Source organism: Ovis aries, chromosome X, assembly GCF_016772045.2.
Source record: "Ovis aries strain OAR_USU_Benz2616 breed Rambouillet chromosome X, ARS-UI_Ramb_v3.0, whole genome shotgun sequence".
Taxonomy (NCBI): domain Eukaryota; kingdom Metazoa; phylum Chordata; class Mammalia; order Artiodactyla; family Bovidae; genus Ovis; species Ovis aries.
In genome coordinates, this window is record NC_056080.1 from 68,620,426 (window position 1) to 68,638,475 (window position 18,050).

The 18,050-nt window shown below is 36.4% G+C and overlaps 1 protein-coding gene across 17 annotated transcripts in view; it reads right to left on the reverse strand.

Annotated features, from left to right (window-relative positions):
• ATRX (ATRX chromatin remodeler) overlaps positions 1-18,050 on the reverse strand; it is a 275,615-nt gene that overhangs the window by 45,932 nt on the left and 211,633 nt on the right. For 16 of the 17 annotated variants that reach the window (XM_060408304.1, XM_060408302.1, XM_060408303.1 and 13 more), the window contains 2 exons: positions 5,512-5,665; positions 2,492-2,598 (listed from right to left, as the gene is read on the reverse strand). In XM_060408304.1, the coding sequence (XP_060264287.1) occupies positions 2,492-2,598; positions 5,512-5,665 (261 nt within the window). Of the gene's footprint in view, positions 1-2,491; positions 2,599-5,511; positions 5,666-7,072; positions 16,227-18,050 lie in introns of those variants that run through there. The other variant, XM_012106959.5, reaches the window with a different exon arrangement.

Below are 18,050 nucleotides of genomic sequence, written 5' to 3' on the forward strand. Positions count from 1 at the left end.
AGTAAGAAATCACCTGATAATACTCAATACACATTCATGACAAGAAAAACACACTCAAAAAACTGGAAATAGAAGAGAATTTCCTCAACATCATATATGCTATCTACTAAAAAATATAAATAACATTATACAGAATAGTGAAAGATCAGATGCTTTCCCTTTAAGATTAGGAACAAGAAAAGGATGTCCGGTTATGTCAGATTAATTCAACACTGTACTAGAAGTTCTAAGGAGGGAAATAGTCAAGAAAAAGAAATAAAAGTAATCTATATTGGAAAGGAAGAAGTAAATCATTATTTGCAGATGACATGATCTTGCACAAGGAAAATCCTTTAAAATCCACAAAAAACTACTGGAACTAATAAATTATTTAATACGCAAAACTTAATTCATACATTTGCAATGAAAATTCAAAACTGAAAGTAAGAACACAATTCCACTCATAATATTATCAAAAAGAATAAAATAAATTTAACATAAGAAATGCAAAATGCATACACTGAAAACTAAAACACTGGTGAAAGAAATTCAACATTTAAGTAAATGTTAAAACATCCCATGTTCATAGATCAGAAGACTTAATATTGTTAAGAAGGCAATACTTCCTAAAATGAACTTACAAGTTCAATGCAATTCTATCAGAATTCAAGCTGACATCTTTGTAAACTTTACAAGCTAATTCTAAAATTCATATGGAATTGCAAGGGATCCAGAATAGCCCCCCAGAAAAAAAAATGTTGAACAGAAACAATGTAGGAGGAATCACAATTTCAAAACTTACTTTCAAAGCAAACGTAATCAGAACAGTGTGCTACTGGCATGGGGACTGACATATAGATAAATGGAACAAAACTTGGGGAGTCAAAAAATAAATCTGTCTCTTTGGTCAACTAATTTTCAATAAGGGTGCCCAGAAATGATGAATGGAGAAAGAACAGTCTTCTCAATAAATAGTGTTTGACAACTGGATAGCCACAGCATAAGACTGAAGTTGGATCTTTAACCTCATAGCATATATAAAAATTAATGTATCAAAATTCTAACCAATTAATGCATCAAAGACCTAACCAAAAGAGCTAAAACTATGATTCTTTGAAGGAAGCATAGGAGTAAATATTCATGAACTTGGATTTGGCAATGGTTTCTTAAGTATGACATTAAAAGCATAAGTAACAAAAGAAAAAAATGTAAATTAGACTTCATAAAAATGAAATACTACCTAGAAAGTAAAAAAGACAACCAAAAGAATGAGAGAAAATATTTACAAAGCATATATCTGAAAATGGCCTCCTGAACAGAATATTTTTTTTAAATTTTTTTTTAAAAGGTCTTTCAAATGAGCAAAGGACCCAAATAATCATTTTTCCAAAGAAGAAATACAGATGGCCATGAAACAATGGTCAAAATCATTAGTCACTAGAGAAATACAAATCAAAATCACAATGAGATACCATTTCAGGGCCACTAGGATGACTATAATTCAACAACAGAAAACAAATGTTGATAAAGATGTGGAGAAATGAAAACTGTTGTACAATGCTTCTTGAGTGCAGCCAGTATAGCAAACAGTTTGGTCGATCTTCAATACATTAAACTTAGAATTGCATATGACACAACAGTTCCATTCGTAACTATCCAATATATCCCAAACAGGTAAAAACAGATTTTAAAGAAATAAAAACTTGTATACAAACACTCGTAGCTGCACTAATCACAATAGCCAAAAAGAGAAAACAACTTATATCTATGAATTAATGAATGGATAATCAAAATGTGGGTATTAACCATAAAACAGAAAGAAATAAAAACTTGTATACAAACACTCGTAGCTGCACTAATCACAATAGCCAAAAAGAGAAAACAACTTTATCTATGAATTAATGAATGGATAATCAAAATGTGGGTATTAACCATAAAACAGAATTTGTTATTAGGTTATTAGGAATAAAGCAGTGACACTTGCTACAACTTGGATGAACCTTAAAAACATGCTATGCAAAAGAAGTCAGTCACAAAAGACCAAATATTATATGACTCTATTTATATGAAAGGTCCAGAATAAGTCTATCTCAATTTATATAAAAAGAGAAGGTAGATTAGTGATTGCTTAAGGGTAAAGTGGTAGAAAGGAGGTTAGCAGAGTGATAGCTAAAGGGTACAGTGCTTCTTTGGTGATTAATATGTTCAAAAATTGACTATGGTGATAGTTGTACAACTCTGAAAATATACTAAAAACCATTGAACTGTACACCTTAAGTAGGTAAATTGCATGTTATGTGAAGTATATCTCAACAACACTGTTTAAAAAAACAAACAAAAAATTTGCTACAACAACAGCAACAAAGACCATATTTATAGGGAAAAGGACAAAAAGAAAGTGCAGAAAAAATACATAAAGGTTGTGAGTCCAGGTAATTTTTTTCTTCTATTGTTAAAATGTTTACATGTCTGAATGAACATTTTAAAAATTATGATATACAACATAACTCACCTTTATAAATAAGAGGCTTATCTTTATCTTCTGTCTTTTCTCTACTAGCCAATTCAAGAAAATCTTCAATCAAGTCCAGAGATATGAGAGATTGGCTGAAAACAAGGCTGAAAAACAAATCAGCATTCATAGATTAAATGAATAACAAACTCAACACATTTCTAATCAAAACGTCAGTAGGACTTTTTTGGTAGAAATTAACAAGCTGATTCTAAAGTTTATATGGATATGCCAAGCACATAGAGTAGCCAAAACAATTTCGAAAGGAAAAAAGTTGGAGGCATAACTCTACATGATTTCAGCACAAAGCTAGTATAATCAAAATAGTATAGCACTGACAAAGAAACCAACACAAATCAATGGAACAGAATATAATCCAGATATAAAGCCACATTACATTTAACTAGTTTTTGACAAGAGGCAAAAGCAACTCAATGGAAAGAAGTCTTTTCAACAATAGTCTTGGCAAAACTGGACGTTCATATGCTAAAAAACAAATTTCTGTCTAAGCCTCAGCTGCATAAATAGGGAACAGAAGAATCTAATTTGACAAGTTTTTCTTTAAAAGAAAAAAAATCTTAACTGACCATAAGTCAATATGAAGCAATAATGTTGTTTAGATGTTGGAAAACCATTCTATCAGACTGTAGGAATGGAATGACAGGATCCAGAGTAAATAATAACCAGACTCACTATAATTATGTGTTAATAGAAACTCAGCTGAAGTGTTTTGTTTACTGTGACCATATTTTGAGATGAGTGCTAAAAACTGAAGCATATTCAAGACCATTGTCAGGACTGAAATTAAGCCATACAAATAGAACAATCAACTGAGAAGAAAAAAGCTTACAGTGACAAGAGATAAACCCATCATTATCTGAAGAGGAGACAATTGAAATAGTAGTAGTGATGTCTGCAACCTACTTTGAAAAGTATCAGGAAAATAAGATGGACAGAGGGATGGATAGATAGGTATATAATAAAGTATAATAAAGTATAGTATAGATTCTAGGTAACAGGTATGTAGGTATTCACTCTATTTATTCTTTCTGCTTTTTATGTTTGAAAATTTCCATAATGAAACACTGGACAAAGAATAGTGGTAATCACAATTTCAGAAATGCACAGCTTTATGTCTTAATGTTGATAACATTTATCACTTGGGTTAATAACTAAAAATGATCATTATAACAGTATTTTTAAAAAGCAATAGATATATTCTATTTTAGACCAGGGGAAAATAGCTATAAGAATACAGTACAAACTAAAGATAAGCATACATTTTCTAACACTTTGAAGTATTCAACTCTTGGGAGCCTTCTGAAATGGAAAATATTCTACTCAGGAGAAACTAGAAGAGCATCTATGATGAACATGGTAGAAGATATTCCTTGTTAGGAAAAATTAAAAGACTACTAAAAATCTCCTATACACTCATAATATTCTTATATGGTATCCAATAAAAATTAACATTAAACTATAAAAGTTAATAGAAAAAAAAAAGGCATAAGCATGTCTAAATCATCAGTCTCTTCTGACCCTTCAGGAACTTGGAGCTCAAATATCTACTTTCTACTTGACATCTCTCGTGGACATATAATATGCCTTGGAAACTTAACAAAACCACAGTAGAACTCTTTACTACCTGTAATAAACTTAGTTCTCCCTTAGACTTCTCCATTTTAGTAAATAACAACATAATTCACAGGCACTTAGGGGGAAAGCCTGGGAGTCATCTTTGACTACTCTATCTTACTGTCCTGCATTTAATCTACCAAGTATTGTTTCTCTACCCCAAAACACACTCTTTATCTCCACTACTACCATTCCATTCCACGCCAATATCCTCCCTTATCTGAACTACTTGTTTCTGTGTAAGTGGCAATTTATAACTAAAATAACTTGCAGTGAGTACTTACTTGGTGTGATGTACAGTGGTTAATAAAAATCAATATTTTTATAATTAATGATTAACTCAAACAACTCACTGTCTAGCAAAAAAATAAATACATTAGAATGTGTTAAGAGTAAAGTAGAAGTACATTAAAAGGTGGTATGAAAAGTTAAAGAAAGTAAATTAGATTTTTTAAGATAGAAGATTTGTTTTATTTCAGCCTTATGTTAAAGTGCTTAAAGTTTTTAACAAAAAATTCTTATATTACAAGCATTATATTTTAAAAATATTTTATGACCAGAACATAGGGCCTTATAAAAGCCTAAACGATAAGCATGGTTCAAAATTTTAAAAGCACATTTTTAAATAATAAAATGAAGGATAAGATTGGGGGATGGAATCTAGGGAAAGGAATTGGGGCACAAATGCTAGAAGTAAAACAAACAGGAAAAAAAAAACAAAGGAGAAATTATAGAGAGTAATCAAAAAGGGGTAAAATAAAGTCTGAGAGGTATCCACTAGATTTGGAAATTAGAAGGTCAATAGGTGACATTAAAGGGCTTCCCTGGTGGCTCATCAGTAAGGAATCCACCTGCCAATGCAGGAGATGCAGGGTGGATCCCTGGGTTGGGATGATCCACTGGAGAAGGAAATGGTAATGCACTCCAGTATTCTTGCCTGGGAAATCCCATGGACAGAGGAGCCAGGAGGTTATAGTCTATGGGGGTGCAAAAGAGTCAGACACAACTTAACAACTAAACAATAAAAACAACAAAATGACTTTGAGGGTGGGGGGAAATCTCAGTAAAGTAACAGTGTAGAAACCACACTGTATGGATTGAAAAATGATTCTGAAAATGATGAAATATAGATACCAAGTAGAGACTTGGCTCAAGGAAATAAGTTCAAGATTCTACAGCCAGAAGGGGAAAATGGCACTGAAGGAACATCCAGAATATGCACTCAGAAATAGTGGCTTAGAAGGAAGATAGTTGTCACTAAACTAACCAAGAAATTACATCTTTAAAAAAGAAGAAAACAAAACAGATTTAAGTATTTCAAACAATAAAAAGGTTATCAAAAATTTGTTTAATATAATAAAAATAGGAAATAGGAAAGAACTTACACTTTATCCCCAATTTCCTCTGCCATTCGAAGAATTTCAAAGAGAAGTACCATTTTTCCAGAATGCTCTAAAACCTCAGCATCAGCATCTGTAACAAAATCTTTGTACCAGTCTGGAGCTGGGCTGCTTGGATTAGAAGAGGAAGTAGCTTTACCTAAACAAAATAAATGAAATATAAATAAGTAGGCAAATAAGAGAAGAAACTGAAAGACTCCAGAGTGGGATTAAGAAAGAGATTAAGAGAAACAGATATAGACCAACCAATTCAGGGAGAGACTGAGAAAGAAAGAGACTGGTAGGGAGAGAGAGGAAAAAAGACAACCATAGGAGAGAAAGACCTCTACACTCTAAGAGAAAGACAAGAGGTGGGGGAGGTGAGGCAGAGAGGATTGCGGGAAAAGAAAATAAAGAGACAGAAAATCAGACATATACAAAGGCACATAAACACACACACATATGCACACAGACACGGGGGAGGGCCTCCAAATACAGAGTAAGCAAGAGACAGACCTTGAGAAAGTGGAAGTATGAGAAACAGCATTTGGGGTGGGGGGAGGGGTTCAGAAAGATAGAGACCCAAAGAAATTAAGTCTCCCAGGCCCTGAGACAGTATAATCCCAAAGCACACCCTAACAGACAGGGACCAGGAGAAAAGGCCGAGAGACCCAAAGAGAGAGGGAGAGAAGGGAAGAGAGACTGACTTGGAGATCAAGAGAGAAACGCTCTTTAGGGACAGGAAAACTTTCACTGTGCTAGAATTCTGGAAAACTCAAACAAGGATTGTTCCCAGCATCATCATCTCGTGGTAAATCATTTTGCTCTTTAAAAAAAGAAGAAAACACTATTTTGCTCTTATTTTCCCCATAAACTTTGACTATAAAAAGGTATGAGAAGCAAGTAACAAAATAGCTATGAAAGATAAACAGTTAAGTTTCAAATACAGGATGTACAGGTTTAACATATTTCTGTGCCTTCTCAGATGCCATTTAATGCAATATTGTATTGGTTTTGCCATACATCAACATGAATCCACCACAGGTATACACGTGTTCCCCATCCTGAACTCCTCTCCCTCCCTGGTACGTCACCAAACTGTATATTATACTTCATGTTTTTAAACTAGATGCAAATGGAACATATGTATAACTATATATGTATAGTTGTACTTTGGCCACCTGATGTGAAGAACTGACTCACTGAAAAAGATGCTTTCTTGATGCTGGGAAAGATTGAAGGCAGGAGGAGAAGGGGACGACAGAGGATGCGATGGTTAGATGGCATCACCGAATTGACGGACATTGAGTTTGAGTAAACTCTGGGAGCTGGTGATGGACAGGGAGGCCTGGTGTGCTGCAGTCCATGGGGTTGCAAAGAATCGGACACGAATGAGAGACTGAACTGAACAGATACATACTTTTATACTGAATATACTTTTTCACTGAATATAGTTTTCATTTTCCATTCAAAGTGAGACTGATTCAATAATTCTGCCATATATGGTATTCTACTGCATCACTATATTATAATTTTTTAGTTCTCCTGATCACAGACATTTAGGTTCTTTTTCATTTTTGGATACTATGAAATAACTGCAATAAACCTATCAGTATTCTATTTTTCTAGAATGTATAGATCTCATATAAGTTTAAAATTTTCTGGTATAAAGTTATGCTTATGATTTATAAAATATTACATTAAACATTACTACTTTATAAATTGTTTACTATCTCAGGTTCTTGACATTCTGATCATGCTGTTTGATTTTTGTGTTAACTTTGTCAGGTTAACTAATAATTTTTGTTGCTAACTTTTCCTAATGTTGATTGTTTCTTCAGGCATTCTATAACTTTTTACTGTCATGTCACTTTTAATGTGGCTGGAATATGTGAGAATCGTTGGTAGCCTGGGTTCAGTTCAGTCAGTTCACTCGCTTAGTCCTGTCCAACTCTTTGTGACACCATGGACTGCAGCATGCCAGGCTATCCTGTCCATCACCAACTCCCATCACCAAGCTCCCAGGGAGCTTGCTCTAACTTATGTCCATCGAGTTGGTGATGCTATCCAAATATCTCATCCTCTGTCGTCCCCCTCTCCCACCTTCAATCTTTCCCAGCATCAGGATCTTTTCCAATGATATAGTTCTTCACATCAGGTGGGCAAAGTATTGGAGCTTCAGGTTCAGCATTAGTCCTTCCAATGAATATTCAGGGCTGATTTCCTTTAGGATTGACTGGTTTGATCCCCTTGCAGTCCAAGGGACTCTCAAGAGGCTTCTCCAACACCACAGTTCAAAAGCATCAATTCTTCAGCACTCAACTTACTTTATGCTCCAACTCTCACATCCATACATGACTACAGGAAGGACCATAGCTTTGATTAGATAGACCTTTGTTGGCAAAGTAATGTCTCTGCTTTTTAACATGCTGTCTACATTTGGCATAGCTTTCCTTCCAAGGAGCAAGCATATTTAATTTCACGGCTGCAGTCACCATCTGCAGTGATTTTGGAGCCCAAGAAAATAGTCTGTCACTGTTTTCATTGTTTCCCTGTCTATTTGCCATGAAGTGATGGGACCAGAAGGCATGATCTTCATTTTTTGAATGTTGAATTTTAAGCCACCTTTTTCTACTCTCCTCTTTCACTTTCAAGAGGCTCTTCAGTTCCTATTTGGTTTCTACCATAAGGGTGACGTCATCTGCACATCTGAGGTTATTGATATTTGTTCTGGCAATCTTGATTCCAGCTTGTGTTTCATCCACATCAGCATTTTGCATGATGTATTCTGCATATAAGTTAAATAAGCAATATACATCCTTGATGTACTCCTTTCCCAATTTGGAAACAGTCTGTTGTTCCATGGTTCCAACTGCTGCTTCTTGACCTGTATACAGATTTCACAGGTGGCAGGTAAGGTCAGTATTCCCATCTCTTTAAGAATTTTCCACAGTTTGTTCTTATCCACAGAGTCAAAGGCTTTGGCGTAGTCAATAAAGCAGAAATAGATGTTTTTCTGGAACTCCTTTGCCTTTTCTATGATACAGCAGACGTTGGCAATTTGATCTCTGGTTCCTCGGCCTCTTCTAAATCTAGCTTGAACATCTGGAACTTCTCAGTTCACGTACTGTTGAAGCTTCACTTGGAGAATTTTGAGCATTACTTTGCTAGTGTGTGAGATGAGGGCAATTGTGCAGTAGTCTGAACATACTTTCACATTGCCTTTCTTTGGGACTGGAATGAAAACTGACCTTTTCCAGTTTCCTGACAGCAAGATGGCAGAGTAAAAGGATGGGTGCTCATCTTTTTCTGCAAGAACTCCAAAATTGCAATTCAGTGCTGAATAACCACTGACAGGAGAATGTTGGACCCGACCAAAAAAAGATACCCCACATCCAAGCGGAAAGGAGAAGCCCCAACAAGATGGTAGGAGGGGCGAAATCATGTTTAGAATCAGACCCCACACCCGCCAGAGACACTTGAAGGGCTCAAACAAAACCTTGAGTGCACCAGGACCCAGAGGCCCCTCAGAGACTGAGTAAGACCTGCCTGTGAGTGTTTGAGTGTCTCCTGTGGAGGCACAGGTCAACAGTGGCCTGCCGTGGGGACAGGGGCTCTGGCTGCAGCAGACCTGGGTCACACAGCATGTGCCATAAGCCCTCTAGGAGGAGGTCGCCACTAGCCCCCACCATATAGCTCCGAGCAAAGGACACACAAACTGCAGAACAATTATACCAAAGAAATTCTCCCACTATTAAGAAAGTTCTACGACCCACAAGAGATTTCCCAACCTGGAGATCTCGCAAAGGGACTAAGAACACCCAGGGAATTTGACTTCACAGGCCAGTGGGAAACTGAGCCAGACTCGCCTGTGAGTGGAGGCAGGAGTCAACAGCTTGGCCTCAGGCCAAACAATAAGGAGGGAACACAACTATGCCCCTCAACAGCAAATTAGATATAAGATTTACTGTGCACAGTCCTGCCCATCAGAACAAGATGCAGTTTCCCCCTCAGTCAGTCTCTCCCATCAGGAAGCTTCCATAAGTCTCTTCTCCTTATCCCTCAGAGGACAGACAGAATGAAAACCACAATCATGAAAAACTAACCAAACTAATCACATGGACCACAGTCTTGTCTAACTCAATGAAGCTATGAGCCATGCCATGTAGGGCCACCCAAGATGAACAGGTCATTATGGAGAGTTCTGACAAAACGTGGTCCACTGGAGAAGGAAAAGGCAAACCACTTCAGTATTCTTTTCTTGAGAACCCTATGAATAGTATGAAAAGGCAAAAAGATATGACACTGAAAGATGAAGTCCCCAGGTCAGTAGGTGCCCAATAAGCTACTGGAGAAGAGTAGAGAAGTAACTCCAGAAAGAATGAAGAGACAGAGCCAAAGCGAAAACAATGCCCAGTTGTGGATGTGACTGGCGACAGAAGTAAAGTCCAATGCTACGAAGAACTGTATTGCATAGAAACCTGGAATACTGTTAGGTCTATGAATCAAGGTAAATTGAAAGTGGTCAACAGGAGATGGCAAGACTGAACATCGACATTTTAGGAATCAGTGAACTAAAATGGACTGGAATGGGCGATGTTAAGCCTGGGTTAACATCATACAATTCCACAGTGATTCTGCATCTGCATCTGTAAGGTCTTCCAAGAGGATCACCAACCCAGAACTACTTTTGAGATTAGTATTTCAGCTTGAAATGTTTAGACTATATAGATAATATAAACTGAAACCATAAACTATGTGAGGGAAAGCCCGTGATTATGAATCCAAGGGAACTACTTTTGAATCTCATAGCCCAGGGTGACACAGATAAGATTTCTTGCCATCTCCCTGAACTGATGGGCAAATTTTTTTGTATCCTATTCTTCTATGGAGTAAATATCCTTTAAATAGATTCAGCTTTAATCTGAGTTCTAAGAACTTTCCACCTCATAGAGGGCTTGAATCTTACCCTGGATAGGTAAAAACCAAAATTACTCTCAAGACTAGCCCCTCCCCAGAGCTTCCATAGCATATCTTCTTGACCTTACTGTTTAAATTCAGTTTCTTCTTTTTGTCTGGGTCCTAGTAATTTCCATTACTTTCGTTGTTATTGTTGTCCAGTCGTTAAGTCATCTCCAACTCTTTGCAACCCAACGCACTGCAGCACATCAGGTTTCCCTGTCCTTTACCATCTCCTGGAGCTTGCTCAAACTCAAGTCCATTGAGTTGGTGATGCCATCCAACCATCTCATCCTCTGTCATTCCCTTCTCCTCCTGCTTTCAATCTTTCCCAGCATAGGGTCATTTCTGATGAATTGTTTCTTCACATCAGGTGGTCAAACTATTGAAGCTTCAGCTTCCACAGTAGGCCTCCCAATGAATACTCAGGGTTGATTTCCCTTCGGATTGACTGGTTGGATCTCCTTGCAGTCCAAGGGACTCTCAAGAGTCTTCGCCAACACCACACTCCAAAAGCATCAGTTCTTTGGTACTCAGTCTTCTTTATGGTCCAACTCTCACATCCATACATGACTAATGGAAAAAACATAGCTTTAACTATTCAGACTTTTGTTGGCAAAGTAATGCCTTTGCCTTTTAATAAGCTAAGTTTGTCATAGGTTTTCTTCCAAGAAATATCTTAATTTCATGGCTGCAGTCACCATCTGCAGTGATCTTGGAACCCAAGAGAATAAAATCTGTCACTGTTTCCATTGTTTCCCCATCTATTTGCCATGCAGTGATGAGACTGGATGTCATGATCTTAGTTTTCTGAATGCTGAGTTTTAAGCCAGCCTTTTCACTCTTCTCTTTCACCTCTTTAGTTCCTCTTCTCTTTTTGCCACAGAAGTGCTGTCATCTGCATATCTGAGGTTATTGATATTTTTCCCAGCAATCTTGATGCCAGCTTGTGCTTCATCTAGCCTGGCATTTCTCATGTTGTACTCTACATATAAGTTAAATAAGCAAGGTGACAATATACAGCCCTGATGTACTCCTTTCCCAATTTGGAACCAGTCTGTTGTTCCATGTCTGGTTCTAACTGTTGCTTCTTGACCTGCATATAGGCTTCTCAGGAGGCAGGTAAGGTGGTCTGGTATTCCCATCTCTTTAAGAATTTTCCACAGTTTGTTGTGATCCACAGAGTCAAAGGCTTTAGAGTAGTCAATGAAGCAGAAGTAGATGCTTTTCTGGAATTCTCTTACTTCTGTGATCCAAGGGATGTTGGCAATTTCATCTCTATTCCTCTGTCTTTTCTAATCCAGCTTGTACACCCGGAAGGTCTCAGTTCATATACTGTTGAAGCCTAGCTTGGAGGATTTTGAGCATTACCTTGTAAGCATGTGAAATAAATGCAATTGTGCAGTAGTTTGAACATTCTTTGGCATTCCCATTACTTTTACAGACCTCATTATGCATTTATCTTTAAACCACAATAAACTACTACCTAATATGTCACATATTTAATATGATTCTATGCCTTGAGTATCTTATACTATATTCCTCCCTCTTTTCTTGACAAACTTCCATGTATATTTTAGTGTCCTTCAAGTGTCAACAAAACTTGCATCTTAGAACAGCCTTCTTAGGAGAGTAACCCTTGTCTATCATCTGGGAACTTGAATGGTAAACAGTCCCTTGTACTAACGTAAAATTTTCCCTGAAAACGAAGGGATCACTGACCCTAGGCTTCTAGAAAAAAAAACACCTATTTTTGTTCCAGGAGTCTGGTATTTGCTAAAAGCCAGGCAGACAGTGCTGTTGTCACCAGGCCCCAATAAAAATCCTTGGGTACTTTTAATGATCTCCTCTGGTAGACAACACTTCACACATACTCCCATAAAATGTTACTGCAGAAATTAGTACATCCAGTGTGAAGGAGATCAGCCCTGGTATTTCTTTGGAGGGAATGATGCTGAAGCTGAAACTCCAGTACTTTGGCCACCTCACATGAAGAGTTGACTCATTAGAAAAGACTCTGATACTGGGAGGGATTGGGGGCAGGAGGAGAAGGGGACGACAGAGGATGAGATGGCTGGATGGCATCACTGACTCGATGGACGTGAGTCTGAGTGAACTCTGGGAGTTGGTGGGGACAGGGAGGCCTGCCGTGCTGCGATTCATGGAGTCACAAAGAGTCGGACACGACTGAGCCACTGAACTGAACTGAACTGACTGTGACTCCACTAGAAGAGGACTCTTGGAAGATTATGCCTGTTTTCCTCTGGACTTTGATCCATATATGCCTTTTCCCTTTCCTGATTTTGCTTTATGCCCTTTTGCTGTAACAAACCATAGTCCTGAATATGAGTATCTGCTAAGTCCTATGAGTTACCAAACCTGGGGGTGGTTTGGAAGACTCCTAACACATAGCTTATCAAGCATATGTTGACTAAAATTCCTTTCTACCATTAGTCAACTGGCAAATAATCAGTGCCTTTGGGAATTTTACATTTTGACAGATGTGCAAACAACTTCAGCAATGGTTACCCAATTCAATAAAAGCAATTTATATATGGTAAAAGTGTCAACAATTAAATTAAAAAGCTGGTTCAAACGTGGCAGAAAATAAGAAGTCTCAAAACTTAGCACAGGTGAAAATTTCTGTGCAAAGACAACAGATTCATACTAATTTTAATTCTATTGGATATAATGACAATATTTAATCTCTAAAAATTAAAACTGGCCCCCAAAACATGGGATACTCCAGTTAATAATTATCCTGAATATATAATTAAAACCTACAAATAGATACTACATGCAGAATATTTGTATTTCATCGACATAGAATAATCATTCCTTCTGTTATAATTTTATATTGTATAGGCATACATGACAATTAACAGTGAATTAATAAATCAAAGCCATTCCTAAATATCCACCTTGGATATCAAAAACATGCTTACAAGGTATGGTACAAAGGAAATACAAATAGAAAGCAAAACTTTTACCTCTAATTTCTTGAAGCAATGCAAATATGTATTTAAACACCATATCTGCAGCAAGATACACTATAGTTGTTTTTTTTCTTTAGAATTTAATTTTATACCAGAATTCTACTACACATGAATATTGGGAGAAGTCATTGGAAATGTAGATTATTGTTAAATGCAACTTAAAGAATACTCTCTCCATCCCGTTTTGATAGCACAAGTGTTTCTACGCTTACTATACTCAGTGGTTCTATTGGAAAAGCAACATATTTGTCAGTCTAGTGAAGAATATTCCCTACCAGACTAAGCATCCCTGAAGACCAGGCCCCTTTGCTTATCTTTTGATTCCTGGTATCAGCATATTAGATATACACCATATATTTTTTATTCTAGAGAATGATTGGAAGAATTAGGCTATAAATTCATCTATCAATCAGTCATCATCATCATCTTCAAAGTGGGGTTAGACAAAATCGGACATGACTGAAGCGAGTTAGCAGCAGCAGCAGTAAGTATATGTTAATCCGCAACTCCTAATTTACCCCCCTTTCTGTTTTGGTAACCACAAGTTTGTTTTATATGTCTGTAGGTCTATTTCTGTTTTGCATATGTTCATTTGTATTATTTTTCTTTTCTTAGTTTCCAGATATAAATTATATCAGATGGTATTTGTCTTTCTGACTTACTTCACTCTGTATGATAATCTCTAGGTCCATTCATGTTGCTGCAAATGGCATTATTTCATGAATTTTTATGGCTTAGTAATATTCTACTATATATACATATATGGGATTGCCTGGTGGCTCAGTGGTAAATAATCTGCTTGCCAATCCAGAAGACGCAGGTTTGATCACTGGGTCAGGAAGATACCCTGGAGAAGGAAATGGCAACCCACTCCGGTATTCTACCTTGCATGGAAATCCCAGGGACAGAGGAGCCTCGTGGGCTATGGTCCATGGGGTTGCAAAAGAGTCAGACAACACTAAGCGACTAAACAACTGACTAAACAACTAAACAACAACATACACATATACACACCACATCTTTATCCATTTATCAACATTTAGGTTGCTTTCATGTGTTGGCTATTGCAAATTGTGTCACAATGAACACTGAGGTGCACATATCTTTGCAAATTATGGTTTTTCTCCTGATATATGTGCAGGGCTGGGATTGTAAGATCATATGTTTTTAGATTTTTATGGAACCTCCATCACCTCACACTGGTGAGAATGGGAATCATCAAAAAGTCTACAAACCATAAATGCTAGAGAGGGTTTGAAAAAGAACCTTCCTATACTGCCGGTGGCAATGTAAATTAGTATAGCCGCTATGAAGAACAGTAAGGATATTCCTTAAAAAGCTACATTGTAATCTTAGAAATAAAGGTGGGATATCATTAAAATATTATATGTATAAATAACAGTACTAATAGAATGGTAAACTCTGTAAGTGTATTTTGTACATTGATATAACCAAGCTTATTGAGCAGTACCAGGCACATAGTAAGAATACAATATGCATTTGTTGAATGAATAAATGTGCTGTTACTGCTAACATTATGATATTACATCATATACAAAGAATATACCCATACAATAAATTATAGACATTTTGCTTTTAATTGACTTATAATTAGCTTTTAGGTGTACAACAGGGATGAAATGTTTTATACATTATGAAATGATAACCACAATAAGACTAGTTACCATCCATCACAGTACAAAGTTGCTATAATATTACTGACTATATTCCCTAGGTGTACATTAAATCCGTATGAATTACTCATTTTATAGCAGGAAGTTTGTATCTCTTTGTACCTCTTAATTCCCTTTACCTATTTCATCCACACCCTCATGATGTACCTCCCTCTGGAAACCACCGGTTTGCTCTAGATATCTATGAGTATCTTGTTCTTAATTAGTTTTGTTTGCTTGTTAGTTTTGCTTTTTACATTCCACATATAAGTGAAATCACAGAGTATTTTTTTTCTTTCTCTGACTTATTTCATTTGCCCTGTAGGTCTATTCATGTTGCGAAAATGACAAGATTTCACTTTTTATGGCTGAATAGTATCCCATCACACACACACAGACACAGACACACACATACACCATCTTTATCCATTCATCAACTGATAGACACTTATGTGCTTCCATATCCTGGCTATTGCAAATAGTGCTGCAGTGAACATGGGCTACATATGTATTTTTTATTTAGTCTCTGTATTCTTCAGAAATGGAAATGCTCGATCTTGTGGTGAATGTTAGTTCTTTTAATTTTGGGGACAACCTTCATATTTTCATAATGGTTGCATCACTTTACATTCCCACCAGCACTGCACAACAGTTTTCTTTTCTCCACATATTCACCAACACTTGCTGTATCTTGATTTTTGATAACAGCCATTCTGACAGGTGTGTGGTGGAATCTCACTGTGCTTTTGATTTGCATTCTGCTGATAATTTGTGATATTGAGGGTCATTCCATGTTCTTTTTTTTTTTTTTTCCATTCCATGTTCTTCTCAACTGTCCGTATGTTTTCTTTGGAAAAACATCAATTCAGGTCCTCTGGCCAGTTTTTAATCAGTTTTTAATTGTTTTTTGATATTGAGTTGTATGACTTCTATATATACTGTGGATATTAACCCCTTATAGGGTATATCATATGCAATATGCTCTCCCATTCAGTAAGTTGCCTTGGATTTTGTTGGTGGTTTCTTCCACTGTAGAAAATCTTTTTACTTTGATGTAGTCTCATTTCTTTAATTTCACTTCCATTGCCCTTGCCTAAGGAAACAGATCCAAAAACAAATTTCTAAGACCCATGTCACAAAGCTTACTGCCTATGCTTTCTTTCAAGAATTTTAAAATTTAAGGTCTTATTAAGTCTATAATCCATTTTGAGTTTATTTTTGTATGTGGTATAAGAAACTGGTCCAGTTTCATTCTTTTGCAGATAGCTGTCCAATTTTCCTAACAACATCTTACCAAGAGACTATCTTTTGCCCAGTGGATGTTCCTGTTCCCTTTGTTGTAGATAATGGGATATAGAGGCTTGGTTGAGTTTTTTTTCTGAATTCCCTATTGTGTTCTAATGATCTATGTCTTGGATTTTGTGCTACTACTATCTTGTTTTGATTACTAAAGCTTTGTAGTATAATTTTATAAGTCTGGAATCATGTTATCTTCAGCTTTGTAATTCTTCTCAAGATTGCTTTGGCTGTTCAGTACATTCCTGGTTCTATACAAGTTTTAGGATTGTTCTAGTTCAGTCTAAAAATGCCATTGGGAATATTCCTCCCTTTGCAATTTTTGAAGAATTTGAGAAGGAAAGATGTTAGCTCTTCTCTAAATGTTTGACAGAATTTCCCTGTGAAGCCATCTGGCCCTGGACTTTTGTTTGCTGGGAGATTTTTTATCACAATTTCAATTTCCCTGGTTCTGATTAGTCTCATCATATTTTCTATTTCTTCCTGGTTCAGTCCTGGAAGACCAGGTTGTATCTTTCTAAATATTTGTCCATTTCTTCCAGGTTGCCAATTTTATAGGCATATATTTGCTTGCAGTAATCTCTTATGATTTTATTGTATTTCTGCAGTATCAGTGATAACTTCTCCTTTTTCATTTCTAATTTTAATTGATTTGAGTTCTCTGCTTTTTTTTCTTGATGAGTTTGGCTAATGTTTTATTAATTTTGTTTATCTTCTCAAAGAATGCGCCTTCAGTTTTATTGATCTTTGCTATTATTTTCTTCATTTTTTTCTTCATTTATTTCCACTCTGCTCTTTATGATTTCTTTCCTTCTACTAACTTCAGGGGTTTTTTGTTCTTATTTCTCTAATTGCTTTGCATGTAAGGTAGGTTGTTCATTTGAGATTTTTCTATTTCCTTAAGGTAGGATTATATTGCATAAATGTCCCTCTTAGAATTGCCTTTGCTGTGTCCCATACATTTGGTGTTGTCATGTTTTTGTTGTCATTTGTTGCTAGGTATTCTCTGATTTCCTGTTTGATTTCTTCAGTAATATCTTGGTTAGCTGGGAGCATATTATTTAGCCTCCATGTGTTTGTGTTGGTTTTTTTTTCTTTTTTTTACAGTTTTTTGCCTGTAATTTATAACTAATCTCATAGCATTGTGGTTGGAAAAGATGCTTGATACAACTTCAGTTTTCATACATTTACTGATGCTTGATTAGTGACCCAAAATGTGATCTATCCTGAAGAATGTTCTGTGTGCACTTGAGATGAAAGTGTATTTGGCTGCTTTTTGATGGAGTGTCCTATAAATACCAATTAAGTTCTAAATGCTCTAATGCCTCATTTAAGGCTTGTGTTTCCTTATGAACTGTCTGGATTATATGGCCACTGGTATAAGTGTGGTGTTAAAGTTCCCCACCATTACTATGTTACTGTCGATTTCCCCTTTTATAGCTGTTAGCATTTGCCTTATGTACAGAGGTGCTCCAATATTCCTAAACTCATTCTATGAGGCCACCATCAACCTGATACCAAAACCAGACAAAGATCACAAAAAAAGAAAATTGCAGGCCAGGATCACTGAAGAACATAGATGCAAAACTCCTCAACAAAATACTAGCCAACAGAATCAAAC